Here is a 16,564-nt window from a genome sequence, read left to right as displayed (position 1 = left end):
TGCCTCCTCTAATAGACCTCTATGAAGAAAGTGAATTTCCTCCTATTGGGACCTTGAGCCTAAATTGTGTCTTTCTTGTAGAAGGCCTCATTGAGTCACCTTAAACCCAAAATATCCATTAGGTGACCTTCATGTATACCGGGATTCCTCCCAGCGGTGAAAATCTGTAAAGAGCAAGGAGCTTTGGTTGTGGTGATAGGGGCCACTACCCCATTGTTGTCACTTCGTCTAGTTATAGCCTTGTAGGGTACCCCTCTCCAAGGCCTACTAGATTTTTGTGGCAACATGATCATAAGACATAAAATGAGCATCAATTTCTGCTCAAAAAATACTCCAAGATATTTTCTGCTTAAAATGCATAATTCAAGATAGCATAATGATTTTACCCACTGAAACATGATCAAGTTTGATTTATAAACTTGATCTTCACATCCATGATCCATATTCAACCATGAGGTGCACGATGGTATCTGATAATATCTGTTGGAAAAAACATCTCGTAAATGATATGGCAATATTCTCTCCAAAGGTTTTGAGAAGGCAAATCCCTTATACACATTAACGGTGTGTGATGCATACTGATGTTGAGCATAGAAAAATTAGATACACGATAAATTATACATTAGAATGTCAACTGTCTGACACTATATGCTAGGCATGTAAATGAAGATAAAGGACTGGAATGTATGGCTTTTCAACCAACCTATTATATATCTTTGAGAAGAAAGAAGAAAATTGTAGTTTTGGATGTAAATTTTCTAAAAGGTCATAGAACTTGCAATCCCAACTTAATGGAAAATTTTACCTTATTTCCAAACTCTCTGTTTTCTTCCAGATTAGCAAAAGAAATAATAATAAAAAACAAATGCCATATCACGAATTGTTACTATTGTATAATGGAGTTTACCAAATATTCATGTGGGGTACTAAACTAGATTATAAACTTCAATAGTCTGAATTGTGAGAAGTTAGAACAAAGAGAGGTAATCCAAAAAAAGTAGTTCTAACTTCAATCAGAATCTGGATGGTGCTAGGAAATTTTGAATCCCAGATTTTTTTTTTAAAACAGAAAACATGTGCTGCTACATGTTTCACATATGTAAGCAATAGGCAATAATATTGGAGTGATTCAGAAATAGCACACCTCACCAAGCTTTGTCGAAAGCTCATCAAGAAGCTCCACACGGTTTTTACAATTCTCCAAAGCTTGCAGCACTTTCTTTTTTTCCAGAAGCATTTCTCTTGCAGAAGATTCCTTGCCAGCCTTTACACTAGCAGCAGCCTGGAGTTTAAGTTTGTCCACAGCTTCTGTTAACCTCATAAATCGAGATCTTGCACGGTTTGCTGAATCAGCACAGTATAAAAATGATAAGGAAAATAAATAGTTCTGAGTATTATTCATGTAAAATAGCAAATTGAAGTGACTAAGCGAAACATCATTTTGTGGAATTCAATGGCCACTATAAATGCACGTCACAGAAAGCATGGGGATGGCTGGATGGGCTAATGGAATGCAGGTACTGAAAAGCATAGTTACCAGACCCAGCTGAGTCTACTTGAACTTACAGAGTCTGAATGACCTGCCAGGTTATCAAGTCAAGTCAACCCAGTCAACTAAGTCTTGTTTATGTTTTGTCAATAGGTGTTTTGGAATCTATTCAATGTATTTGCAGATATGATATATTAAATGTAATATTTCATGTATAATGTAAAAAAAAAATTATTTTTCTTGAAAATATACATTTTTTTGTATCTTTTTATGGTCCCAAATCTCTGGCTAAAATGAGTCATGTCCCTAGTTGAATCTGATGACTTTGTTGGAAAGTAACATGACAAAAGATCCAGGAAGAAGGAAACGAAAACCTAGTTATAGGATAGAAGACTAGAAATCAGAAAGCAAAATCATACATATATATCATAGAAACAAGTAGATAATTATTCAGAAACATACACACGCTAATAAATAATGGCCATCCACAGTAATGAAATCTGTTTTTCTGAAGTATGGTATTGTCCTATAATTGTGAATCATTAAAGATATATACAATATTGTTCTATCCATTATACTCTTCTGAATATCATATATAGAGCACAATAGACTGTGGCTTAACCACGCTTGCTAGTACATTGAACCCTACAGTTCAGAGAAAACCTAAAATTGAAGATAATACCTTAAACTTGTAATCTATTCTCAATGAGCTTGCTACCAAAATGTTGTGTGTTTGCACAGTATAAAAAGTCTTCATACTGGATCTCTCAATATCAGCAGAGTGTTAGTTCATTAGTCCCACAATTAGGCCAAAAGCTCTGTATTAGATAAGCAATGCCTTTCCATACGGATACACAATGACCATGTCCAAGATCCAATTTGCTGAAGTATGGCAAGGCAACATATTATTTTGACAGGGTCAAGCACCTCCAGTTTCTGATTAATAATCTTGACAAGAGGATTCATGATACTACATGTGCAAATATTTCAAATTTTCATTATCTGATCAATCAAATCCATGGTCTACTTCCAACAATTTTCCTGCCTAACAAATCTTTAACAGGAAGTATTTGCACTTCCTTATTTTATCGGTTTACCATCACCTGCTCAGCATAAATTGAAATCTCATAAAGAGATGACATGGCAGAATGATCTTATTCAATTATTCCATTGTAGGTTGGAGCAATTGTTCTCCAAATTGTGAATATTCATTATTAACTTCTGCTACATCCCAGAATCTAGTTAACATATATTTTCTCAGCAAATCAAACTAAAAACATTATAAAAGGATCACATAGATATTCTCTAGAACGAATTCTAGTTACTATTGGAGACACAAGTACACAGCATAATGTTCAAGTGTTACAAGTCAGTTTCGATCAAGAGTTACCCTAGTCAACAAAAGTCAACAGCTTGTAGACGTAGTCAAAGAGTTTGACATATAGCAAAAATAGAGGGGATGGCTCAAATGTGCAATGGCAATTCGTTAGAACATAGTATGGAAGCTAGCTCATGTAATGTCCCCTATAGATTAATTGCCTACGGAAGGACGAAGCAGCCTATCCAACCCTGTAGGATATAGTCTTGATAAAGGGGGAAAACCCAATTATCCAATGTTTGGGGCAACATTGGGAAATTTTTGGGTTGGCTGGGGTAAAAATCCCAAATTGAGGGTTGCACTTGCAACCCCTCACATTAGAGTGAACCCCATGAGAAAATCTATAAATAGAGGAGAGTTGGAATCATTTTGGCATCATCGATTTGGTTAGGATATCTCTGTTTTCTTGAGCTGAGGGTTTTAAGACCCCTTCTTCTTGATTAGTTTCTGTGGAGGTGATCCCAACCTAGCTAATCCCTTGTCTAGTTTCAGTGGGTTGATCCCACCCTACCTAGACACCCGTTTTTCTTGTTCTGGCACAGCATATTCTTTGGAGCAGCTCAAGTTTATCACTTAAAGAAGCTTTTTGTGGTCACTTTAATGGTCAACAGCTCTGTCTTAGGAACAACAGGATTTTCTGTGGTGTGTTTGATCAATGAAATTGACTGAAGGAATTCTGTGGCAAACCATCAAGGCAGCAAAAGGCAATCCATCTTAGGCTTTAGCCAAGGACAGCAAAGGCACAATAAGGCCGCAGGGCCAAATTTTTTTGTTTGGCACCGACACCCTATTTCGAACCTCCTGAACAGCAAGTTCAACGGGCTACTTTTCTAAGTTGTGGTACCTTCAGGAAAGGCAGTTCAGACAGCTATTCTGTGGATTATCTTGAGGACAGCCAGACTACCATGCAGTAAGCCTGAATAGCATATTAGATTCAGTATAGCTCACCTGGATTTGATTTGATAGCATAGTTGCAGTGGGGTCTAGTTTCCAAAATTGTGGTTATCGTAAGCAGTGTTGTACTGGTGGATTTTAGATACATTTGTTGTTGTGGGCAGCCAATCCTAAATTCTGTGGATTTGTTGAAGAAACATAATTACTGTCTAATATAGTTAGAACTATATTGTGCATCTTGGCTGAATATATGCTTTGTTTAATTGGGTAGTCGGCCCTAGCTCAGTGGGATTTCATTGAAGAATTATATTGCTGTTGCATATTATATTCATGCCTACATACTATTGTGAAATGAGTGTCCGTTGTACGAATGTGTATTTACCTCTGTTGCATTGGAAAAGTAGTAACCCTAGCCATCTTTAGAAACCCCAAGGGCAAAAAATTACCCTAGGACATTACAGCTCATAATAGATTTAGCTGCCTAAAATGCTTTTTAGAGGTTTAGGTGGCTCACTTTAGGAGTATCACTTCTGGAAAGCACTGATGATATGGAAATTCGCAAGGAATCAATAGAAATTTAAGTTACATTGAGCTTGGTGAGTCTCGTTCATTTAAGTTTGAACCATATAGAGAATCTCAACATTGACATTAACTTTTGCACGACATATAGAGAATCTCAACATTAACGGGGCAGCATGCTTTAATGGCATCCTTTGATCACCCATGCTTTTGTTAGTCCATAAAATCAACAGGAAATAAAATCTACTCTAGAATGCAAATTTAATCTAAATGCACCTAACCTAGGATGAGAATATAACATGATATTAGATTCTAATGCAAAAATCAATATGCAATGCATCCTACTCTAACATGCATGGCTACATTATGTGAATGCTAAGTGTAAGCATATAGCCAATGCAACAAACATATCATGAGATGAATATAAAAACACTTGCCCCTATGATTCATTGTGATATATTAAACATGGCAATCATGATATTGGTGTGTTAGGTCACATGGGTGGGAGGTGGGAAAATAAGGTGACCACATACAGAAGATTATGGATGAAGAGGAAAGAAAGGGATACAACAAATTGGATTCTCTCTTCAATCCAAAAGATAGAGATATCGATAATCAAGCTCATGAGCTTCCGATGAAGGGCCACCTCAGGCATATCATCCTCATCATGGTCCTTCTTAAAGATGTCACACTTCATAGCCCTAAGGTCATGATGGAAAGGAAAAGGATGTGGCTGGCAAGGAAGATCATTACAACTATTATATTCATCATGAGGATCATATTGAAAAGGGAAAGGCATCGCCAATCCACCATTCTTAGCATATGGCTGGGAAATAGTTACCTCATCTTGATAATAAGGCAAGACGAAAGTCCTGTCAATATCATCATCGGTATCATAAATAGGGTCTTTGTCAAAACGATGGTGATCAATTTCCCATTTCCCTTCCTCAATATGCAAGTAATCACTAATGTCAATGTCCAAGGGGGAGTGGTATCATCTTTTCCAAGATCTTCCTCATGCTCAATGAAGGCTTCCTCTTGAATAGCTAATACTTGGCAATTATGAAAATGTTTAAGAAAGCCATCAAAGAATGCTTCAATTGATGAGATGCTCCTGGGTTTGTAATTATGTAACCATGAATTATGACCATGGAGGGATCTCATGAATAACATTATGAGGACATCGTGGTGAACCACTTCAGCCTTTGAGGCATATGCAGCAAATCTTGCTACATGATTAATTGCAGAAAGGGGATCACCATCAAACTTGGGCACCTCATGTATAATGTTCCAAGTAACATGATTAGGGTACCCAAGGATGGTAGTGATGTCCAAGGCGAGGAATTCATCAAAAAAAGACATCCTATTAGGTTGCACATGCAATTGTGTAGGAGTCGCCAAGGTGAATTCAAAGGTGCCTTGATAGATGTTTCTTCACCCTACAAGCATTGTCTTTGAAGTATGAAGAACTAGGGCTTCGTTCTTCCAACAGAGTCGCCTACAAGAGATATCAATGATGTAGCATAGGAACAAGACAGATGTCTTGTGTCCCCGACAACGACACCAAAAATGTTGTTACACAAACTAGCAGGTCTTGTAGAGAGTCAAGAACTAGAGGGCACAACAACACCCTCAAAAAGAGGCCCACTATCACCACAGCTTAAGTCCCCTACTCTTCTTTTGATTTTCACCAACTGGAGGAGTCCCAATATTCCTCACTTGTGATAGATGTTTCTAAAATAAGCTTCAAGTGAGGCAAGGTAGCTCATTCAATGGAAAGGCTCAATAAAGTGCAAGCTTTGGGAGAAGCTAGTAAGGCTTTCCACGAAAAACCCCTTTGTAATAGAAGGCTACGCATGACCTAGGGTTGAGATATATGACGATATACGAGCACATCTAAGGTCAAGGTAGGCAAGAGAAAAGGCTGTGTAAGATATACTTCAACAAGTACTAAAGAAAATGCCTTCAAAGAAATCCCTAAGTTGAAGGATTAGCTTCTAGGGTTCCCTCTTGGTGTGACAACTAGGGCATCAAATACATGGAGAATCCACCACGAGAAATGCACAAAAATTTGAAGACTCCAAGAGGAGACACAAAGGAAGAATTATGTCCAAACAAAATTCAAAAATTCCTCCTCCCTAGAATTTCGCACCAAGCCCTAGATGGGCCTCCTTATCTTTAAGGGACGAGAAAGAAAAAGAATTTTATGGAGAAAATTTAAGGGTGACCACCAAGGGACCAGATTTGTGCCTAGAACATTGGGAGGTTGGATTTATGGGAACTTTGATTTGATCAAATCACCCTTCAAGGAGGCCTAAAGAGGAAACCCTAACTACCCCTTCAAGCATTTACCCTCTTCAATCAAGTTAATGGAGTTTCATGGATTAAATGCAATTAATATCCACTAGGAACATTTGTTTCAAACTTTCAAATTATCAATGAGTAACACATGCAAAGATTTCCCAAGATTATAATTTTAGAACCACATTCAATAACTAGGGCACAAAACTTCATCAAGAGACAATATTCCATGCATTAGACATAGTGAAAATCAGAAACATATCATTAAAGAGCACTTACAAGACAATGTGAAGTATATCCATCCATCAACAATTCATTTGAGGCTCCAAGAAATATAGCGAATAGATCCAAACATTAAAATGCATCCATATCCAAATCCTTCACCAAACTGCAAGTCTGAAATCTCTAATATCTTATGCGAAAATCCCAAGTGTGATAAGTTCAAATGGGAGAGTGACATTCTTATTTATACAAGTCTAATGAATTTGAATTTCTAAAGTGCAAGCCCCTAATGTGTCAAATGAGGTAGCAAACCCTTGGTTACAAGCCAACCAAGATAGCTTTAACATTAATTATTATTTTATTTCTCCTTTAGCCCATACAAAGTGCTCTCCAATGCTAGCATTGAGGCCTTATGTGCTGAGGATGAGGGTGAGGGCCTCAAAAGTGATGAATAAGAGGGGGATGCCCTCCAAATGCTGCAAAACATCTCCAAACCCTTGTTTGGGCTCCAAATGGGTCTCATGGGTCTCCAAGTGGCTCAAGATCAAGTCGATGCTCCATCAATGAGGGCTAGAAGATGACACATGCCCTCCCATGTCTCCCCAGGAAAGACAAAACCTCCTCTGGGCCCTGGATCAGCTGCCAAGTGTCGAGTGCAATGTGTAGTCGGTTGGGCAATGTGGTCCAAGTGCATCATCATCTCTGTATAACTGGGGCACAAACAAGCAATGTGGTGGTGCTGAAGAATCCCATGGTGTGGCAATCAATGCTCTGTATGGTTGGAGGCCCATGGCTCTCAACACTCACCCTACAAGTGTCATTATGACCCTCTGGAGGGCTTGGATCCCGTATAGGGAGTTCAAGTCCAAGACAAAAACCCACCTGCAATCCTGTATAAGATCCAATTCGTCTCCTTACCTTCTAATACAATAATTCATTCGTGCAATTAAGTAACTAAGCTCACTAATCAAGGGCAGAAGTGGACACTACATAGTGGTATGCCCTTCCAAATGGGGCTTTAGACATGCCCAAATGTTTCCTTCCTTGACAAGAGAGGTTAATGGAGGACCCTATTAGGTGGTTTCAACCTCTTAGGGGGTGACAGGTCCATGGTACATCCATCAAATGGCAGGGGTCATGTGAAATAGTGATGGAATGGAGTGGGAGCAATTGGGGAGGCTCCAAGCCACATGCCATGTTACAAGGGCAACCATGATGGGGAAATCCCATACCTGGGGTGAATGAATGCACGAGGGAGAAATCGCGGTACATGAGTTACTCGGGCCTTTGTTTTTACACCCTTTCTTCATATGTCCTTTGTCTTTTATTGAATTTTCTTAATTTTACTACATGGGGCTCAAGGGGGGGGATGAGAGCATGATGTGTATGACGTAGCAGTGACTACCCCCTCAGGTGGGGCAGTTCATTGCCCACCAGGGGTTGGGACAATCATGGGTTCCTTACAGATGAGAGGGGCACTCATAGGGCCCTAGGAACCAAGGTGATGGCCTAATGATGAGGGGTAGAGCTCATTTTAGCTTTTGCTCACATGCTAAATTTTATTGTCCCGACCATCTTTTGCATTTTGTGGTACATTTCTTTTTGTATGTGGCCAAATTATGCTTTTATCTTCTTTTTTTTAGTTGCATCAACCTCTAGGGCATCGTTCCAGGCCCAACCCAAGGTGTGGACAAGGGGAGGGGGAGGCTAACACCTTGTGGACCCAGTGGACAAATGTGGACTCTGTTACACCCATTTTGTCACAAGTGCAAGGAAGCAGTGTACAAAATTTTTCAACGATCAGAACCATCAACCAGTCAGTTGTTATGTCATTGTCAACCCAATTTTTGCAAGTTATAATGTAAATGATGCTAGTATGACCATTTAATTATGTAACAACACCTGGGTAAGCCTTTGATGTTGGCGACGAATTTCATCCTAGGAGGTTTTTTAACCTCACCGCGTTGTGTGTGTCTAAACACAGATAATAAACAGAGTTTTTCCTCCAACTTAAACCCCAAAGCTAGGGTGGGATTTATTGACAAAATCCTAAGTGAGTCCTAGTGTTATATCAAGTCTTTGTAAAAATGATTTGGGAATAATTTAACCTATTTCGTTAAATTATTTTATTACAAATCACTTGGTCTACTAGATTATATTGTGTCACAAAAATGGGTAATTATTTTGAGGATCTATACGTAAAGGTGTATTCCCCCTTTGAGGGTTGAATTTGTAATATCTAATGTAAAAGATATTTTAGTGCATGGTCCCTCATACTTAGACACCATAGCTAAAATATTTGAGGGTGGAAAAAATAATTAATCCCCTCTTGTGTCGATTTCATTATTTTTTCTTGCTAAAATTAAATTAAATCCTAAGCCAGAAAATTAATTAATTTAGAGTCAAAAAATAATTTTAGAAATTAATTTCCTCCAAGTGGAAAATGACCAAAAAAATCGTGGGTAAAAAAAAAATCAATTTTTGGAGGTCCCCCACCAAGGCAAAAATGGATTTTTTAAGAAAACTTAAGCCCTTAGACCTTGGTTGTTGAGTCAAATTCAAAATTTTGAGGAAATTAATCCAAAAATTTAAATTTTGGATTAATAAAATATGGGTTTTATGAAAAATTCGAAATTTTCCTTAAAATAAATATTTGCAATGGCAGAGATTAAAAGATGATCAAATTTTTATCAACGGTTGAGATTATTTTGACGGGAATCAAGCCAACTAGCCATTATTTTCCACTTGGAGGGTTTCTCCATAAATAGAAGCCATTTTGTCCACTTGGGGTAGCTCAATCGGCAATGGTCGTGGAAATGATGTCTCACAGAACCGAAAGTCTTGGGTTCAAATCTTGTGCTATCCCCCCGATCGGGGTGAGAAGTTGGACATGATGACGATGTAGTCCTACCAAGCTTACAAAAAAAAATAGAAGTCATTTTTGCTTCTCAAATCATAATGATTCTGGATGATGTAATTTTGTAATGCTGGTATTGAGCCGTTGGTCCGCAGGGAACATTTGATGTCATAATAAAAAGACTTTGGGGTTCAGTTCATGGTGTTCTTCATCCATTGATCTGTGGTACGTACTGGTTATGTGCTTTCCTATATTGTGTTAAAAATTTTAAAACTCGTTATTTCATTTGTCGGGTATAAGAACATTCTATTGTTAACTTTTGGCTTTATCTTAGGTGATCTAATTCACCATATGATCTAATAAGTTTGCTTGAGAAAATATATAGATATTTGCAGGTACACTGACCCTTGGGCTCCAAATTCATAGACTTTGGAGAAGAGACAACCTTGTTTGGGCTCTAGGAATTTTTAGATGATTTTCTTGCTTCGCTAAAGACTGGTTAATACTTTAACTTTCGAAAATATATTGATCCATTGTCATTATTCAAAAAATATATATTATTCTCGCAAAAAAAATAAAATTACAACCCTTGTACTTTTGTAAATATTTTGTATACATAATTTTGTAAAATATTTTTCTAACCCTTGTTTTGCAGCAATTGGGGTTTGCGGCAGTGTTTTACAAACCGGCCGTTTCGAAACCGAAACGACCGAGTCGAACCGAGTCGATTGCTGGAGGAGTGACCCGGCCAAGTAACCGGTCCGGTTGACCGAGTCATGTGTGACTCGGTCAACCCGGCCGGATCCGATTTGACTCGGCCGAGTCACAAGGGGACGGCTGGGCAGGCATAAAAGACATAAAAAAAATTCATTTTTTTGGTATTTTTCAAATGTTTAATGCAATTTAAGGATTCCAAACTGTTTAATGCAGTTTAAGTCACATATGTTTTAATATGGAATCGAAATCTGCCATATATCTATTATCACTGTTGACTATTCAAGTGTGAAGGGAGCTGAGTTTTGCTGTATGTGTTTCCTCATTCCACAATTATTTCAGATCGTGTCCATTGTTGGAGTGACATGGTTATGCACTGATTTTCTGAGCTGAAGAGTGAAAGGGCTGATATCACTATCATTGTTGAAGATACCAGTGGTCAATCCCTTTGAAATAAGCCCAGGTTCTTCATATCTGTTTAATGTACAGATCTTATTACAGCTAGTAAATCTGATATCTAGATTCTATATATAAGGTATCGTCCAACTCCAAATTACAATTGAAATGTCAAACGATGCCCTGGATGAGGGCCTACTCTTGCACTCAACAGAATACCTAAGAGACTCAAAGTTACAAAACAAATTAATGCAAAAAGGACCTAAACAGTACTATGCTGCTGGTTATAAGGCCTAAAATCTGCAGTTAATATAACTTTTCCTCAAGCCCTACTACACATGTCCGAGCCCTAAACACTTTACTTGAGTCTTCAGTGCAAATGATTATCCACAGTCAAGCATAAGTCCTGTAGTTCATTGTTAGTGGATGTCGAGTTCTTTGGAGCAGGTCTGTAATAAAATTTTGGGTGTGCAATTGAAAAGGAATCCCAACCGAATCACAAGGGAAAAAGGAAGAGAACAGATCTTAAGGATAAAAATTTAAAATAACCCTAGACTCAAGGTAAAACAACGCCAACGGATCAAAAATACAATAAAGTTCTGAAATTATACTCAAAGAATTACCCAAACAAATTCCATTGGAAATTTGGAACACACAAAGGAATACAAATTGAAACCCTTACCTTGACACCTAGAGCTACTGTATATTTTTTTCACTGTTTTGATGATGATGATCCAGACTCCAGAGATTGGTCGAGATGATCTTGGTTCCTCTGGCAGTAGCTACTAGCCAGTAGTAGTGTAGCTGCTAGCAGTGCTGCAGTAGTACTAGTATTGGAGTCTGGTCACTATCACAGTTTACTTTTGTTGTAGAGGCCATTTCTAGCCTCCTTGGTTATTTGTATTTTGTTTTGAGTCTTTGATCATGTATGACAGTTGACTATGTATTGCCATTAGGTACCATTTTGATATAATGGATTGGTTCATGAGCCTACTTTGATCATATGTTGTCTTCCATCTATATTATAATGCTGTGTGTTTGGACTTTGGAAACATGAATGAAAATCTTTAAAATTATGTTTAAAATATTTAAAATTATGTTTTTCAATAAAAAAAATAAATATTTAATGTATTTTTTACAACGACCGAGTCATTGAAATCGAGCCGGCCGAGTCATTACCGTTTCGAAGTCGGAGTCGGAGTCGATCCTCGGCCGAGTCGGAGTCGGAGTCGGAGTCTTAAAACATTGGTTTGCGGTTTATTTTGAATTTTTTATATTTTGGGGTTTTGGGGGGATTTTATTTTCATTTGTGCAGGTAACCTATCAAGCCAAATCTGAAATTTTGGAAGGGTTTCAAGGGTTTCTAGCCGCTAGAAAAAATTGTTGGGGTTTTTAGAGGTGGATCTAGGCCTAGGAAGGCAAGATCCACCCTCTAGTCCTCCTCCAAGCTCAACGTCCAAGCAAAGAAGGAAGTTGCTAACCCTTGGAAGCAGTCTTGTGGCAATTTTTGGGCAATTTCGAAGATCTGAAGCAAATTTGAAATTTTGCAGGGGTTCATAAATTTTTTTTAGGCCTTCTAGGACTAGCATACCCCCCTTTCTCCCTAGCCATGGCCTTCTTCTCTTTCCTTGGTGAGCCTCTAGCCCTTTTCGGTCTCCTTAGCCTTGTCATGGCCTTAGTTACCCTAGTTGTCATCCTTTAGGGTCTTCTAGGGCTGGCTGCAAGCCTTCCCAATACCTTAGGCCTCATTCGCTGGCCTTGTCCCTCCACTGTAAGCCCTCTAGCCTCTGTCGCAAGCCCTTTTGGGCTACCTATCCCTTCCCACATGCCTAATTTGGCCTCTAACCCTCTGTCGGTGCCTCTTCCTTGAAGTCGCAGGCCTGTTGGCCTTGCTTTCCCTTGCGACAGCCCTTATTGGGCCTCCCTTCGCCCTATCGCAAACCCTCAATTCCTCCTCCCTCTCATCTGTGGCCTCCTAAGGCCTTGATCCCTCCATAACTGCCCTTCTAGCCCTCTTTAGCCCTAATGCTAGCCTTCTAGGCCTAGCGTTGCCTTCTCCTTTGTTGGAATTTCTAAGTTTAACTTGTTAGAAATTCTTCCTATACTATCTGGTTTATTTCTTCCTACTTGTTTAATTACTTAACAAGTTATTTACCGTGTAAATACTAAAAATAAACACAAGTACAGTATCAATATCTATAGATCATCAACTGAGAGAAAACAAGCACACAAGTGACACCGTTATTTTTGGACCAATGTCCCCGGAAAAACCCAATGCGGAAAAACCGGTGCAACTATTCAGAGGGTTTTATTATTATGCAATTTTCAGAATACAACCAGGGTGCCAAAAATGGCTCACCCAATAGAGAATGCCCTCGGCAGTAGTACCTCTCCTCGGAGACAAATATTTTGGTTGAATAATCACCGAATGAATGATCCCACAGGAACAATTGCAGCTCCCACTGCTCTGTGTCACTCTAATAGGGACTGCGTCACCCTATCTGGCTCACTAGCACCCAATCTGTCCCACGAAATCCCTCCAGTGCTGCCTCTTGACCCTGCGTCAACTCTGGTAGCCTCAGCGTCAGCTCTGCTAGCCTCAGCGTCAGCTCCTGCGTCAGAGCCTAGAACCTTTGTGTCTCACACGCTGGCCTCTCCTGGCTGCCTCTGTGTAGCACCCAGCTACCTCTATGTCAACCTCTCCGGGCTCTGCGCTGTCTCTCTGGTACCAACTCTGCCTCTCTGCTATTTATTGTTGGCATTATGTTTCTAGTATGGCTATATGTTACAGATGTTGTACTTGATGGCAACTCCCGTGGCAAGACTCTCAATATGTTGAAAATTAAGAAGTACGGAGGAGATCAGTACTCGCAGGTACACCGTGAAGGGACCGCGGCCTAATACGCAGGTCAGCCGTTCAGGAGGTGCGTACCCCCAGTGCACACATTTCAAGGCAAAGAAAAGCACACGTGGGGTTTCTTATGTTTAAACTTTGGTATTTAGCCGACGGTATTTGTGTTATTATGGTGTCGGCCCGTGGTATTGATCCATGATTTGAGGAAGAGCTTTCCTATATAAAGCAAAGGAGATCATTTGGCTTGGGTATGTGCTTGGGTTGAACATCTTATGAGAGCTAGATCTGAAATATTATGATCTCTTGGGAGTAATGTCTAGATCTAAATAAGGCGAATCTACTGATGGATTGAGATCTCTTCGGCGCATGATCAGATCTGTAGATCTGACTGTCTGGGTTATTCTTGAAGTCTTGAAATCACCTGTGCCCGAAGGTACGCAGGTACAGTGAAAGAAAAGTGCGTATATACGCTGGAACGAAGCGTTTCAGGTGCGCCAGTACGCAGGCACAGAAGGGTTGCAGGTGCGCCGGTACGCAGGCACAGAAGGGTTGCAGGTGCGGAGGTCCGCAGGCAGTTCAATGGACACAGAGCGTAGGTAAGCAGGTGAGCAGTTGAGTACAGTGCGTACGTAAGCAGGCGAGCAGTTGAGCAGGGTGCGTACGTAAGCAGGCGAGCAGTTGAGCAGGGTGCGTACTGTAAGCAGGCAGTACATGGGTGAAGCTGCTTACTTCTCTTGAAATCTCTATTTATCATTGCTGTGTTCTGGGTTTGGTTCTATTATTGTTGATCTGGTTACTACAGTTGACTGGGTGATTTTCTTATACTTGATGATCATTTGATGCTTATGGATCCAGTTTGAAAATTTATGAAAAGTGGTCCTTGTAAGAAAAGAAGTAGGGGGTTGTAGCTCCCTTCCAGGAGAGACTGGAAAACGAGAGAGAGTTGTAGCTCTCTGCAAGTTGCAGCCTGCGTACTGGTAAAGGACTGCACCAGTACATAACCATTGTAAAAGGAGTTTCTAATTTGAAAGAAGATAGAGACATATTGCAGCAGGTGGTTTTCACCCACATTGGGTTTCCACCTTACATCTTGTGTTCTTTGGTGTGACTATCTGTTTTCTTTGTTCATGTTCATTATTTTATGGTACTGACATGCAAAATAATTCAAAGAACAAATAAGGAAGATTTATTAAAAGAGTTAGATAATACTGATTCACCCCCCCTCTCAGTATTATTTCCAACAATTGGTATCAGAGCCGGTCCTTCAGAAAAGCTTGATCGCTTGAAGGTAGATCGTTCATCATGAGCAACTACGAGAGAGAAGCATCAATCAGGCCACCGGTTTTTGATGAGACAAACTTCAATTATTGGAAGGTAAGAGTTACTGCCTATCTTCAATCTCTTGGTACAGAAGTTTGGGACATCGTAGAGACAGGCTACGCTTTTCCTTCAACCACTCCTACAGATGCAGCCGAGAAAAAGAAGTATGAAACAAATGCGAAAGCAGTCAGTACTCTATTAGGATGTATATCCCAATCGGAATTCATGAAGGTAATGCACTATAAATCCGCAAAAGAGATATGGGACAAAATTGTCACGAGCTATGAAGGAGATGAACAGGTAAAGCGTGCTAAACTTCAAACTCTCAGAATTCAGTATGAGACTCTCAAGATGTATAATGATGAAAGTGTGGCTAACTATTTTCTTCGGGTAGATGAGGTTGTTAATTGTATGAAAAATTTGGGTGAAGAAATAAAAGAGGCTATTGTGGTTGAAAAGGTTCTAAGATCATTGTCTCCCAAGTTTGAATCTAAAGTATCTGCAATAGAAGAAAAGGAAAATCTACGAATCCTTACTATGTCTCAGCTACATGGAATTCTAACTGCTTATGAAATGAGAAAGGGAGGTCCATCAGACAGAAGAGAAGCTGCTTTCAAGGCATCAGGCAAAGGAGATTATTATGAAGCAAGCCACGTCCCAGAAGAAGAAGAAGAAGAATCAAATTTTGTCAGAAATCTTCAAAGGGGTTCTGGAAGGTTCAGAGGTAAGTTACCTTTTAAATGCTTTTCTTGTGGAAGAGTAGGTCATTACGCTGCAAAATGTCCTTATAAGGATAAAGGAAAGGAACCTGCTAGATGGAACAAGAAACAGAATGCAAATAAGAAAAGCTACTACACTCATGAAGATAGTGATGGTCTATCAAACAGTGATGAAGATGAATGAGGTAATGAATATAAGTTGTTAATGGCATTTGAAGATGATGATTATATGGATGCCATAGATGTGGATAACCTTTATGATGAAATTACTAGACTCAAGAGATGTATAGAAGAAAAGAATATGATCATTGATACTCTACAATTTCAAATTGATGAAAAAGAAAAACATCTTGAAAAATTAGAAGGTGAAATTGTTGGTCTTAGAAAAGAGATTGAGAAAACAAAAGCTATTAATCTTAAGTTTGTCAAAGGATCTGAAACTTTGGATGAGATTATCAATGTGCAGCGGTCTCCACTAAACAAGACAGGTCTGGGCTATAATGGAGAAACTTCTCAAGCATCCACCTCAAAAAGTTATCTTGATGCAGCAAGAAGAAATGAGCAAAAGCACAATGAAGATCATCAGGTAAAGCAGGGACGAATTACAAACAGAAACTATCAGGGGCAATCCATCTTAAGGGTGAACAAAAGCTACAACCAGCCACAGGTAAAATCTTCTCAATTTGGTTCAAGAATAGATGACAATAGAAATTACAATCAATTGGCTGGTAGATTCGATAACCGCAGAAGTTTCTTCAATGGACAATGCTTTTCTTGCCATAACTTTGGTCACAAAGCAGCTCAATGTGTTGCATATAAAACGATCATGACTAGGGAAGCTCAAAAACAAAGAAGTATGACGGGGATTACAAAAAGGACCTATAACAACTTTTCGGTTCTT

General features: G+C 39.2%; 1 protein-coding gene across 1 annotated transcript in view; it reads right to left on the bottom strand.

Moving 5' to 3' along the window:
* Positions 1-16,564, bottom strand: part of LOC149169578 (uncharacterized) — a 104,772-nt gene that overhangs the window by 59,811 nt on the left and 28,397 nt on the right. Inside the window, exon 2 of the mRNA XM_089428729.1 lies at positions 1,145-1,344. Within this exon, the coding sequence (XP_089284855.1) occupies positions 1,145-1,344 (200 nt within the window). The remainder of the gene's footprint in view (positions 1-1,144; positions 1,345-16,564) is intronic.

Source organism: Pinus tabuliformis, chromosome 4_2, assembly GCF_031772625.1.
Source record: "Pinus tabuliformis cultivar Carrire ecotype Pingquan chromosome 4_2, CPIR1, whole genome shotgun sequence".
NCBI lineage: Eukaryota > Viridiplantae > Streptophyta > Pinopsida > Pinales > Pinaceae > Pinus > Pinus tabuliformis.
The sequence above is the reverse complement of the archived record's forward strand: the minus strand, read 5'-3'. Positions and strand labels throughout refer to the sequence as shown.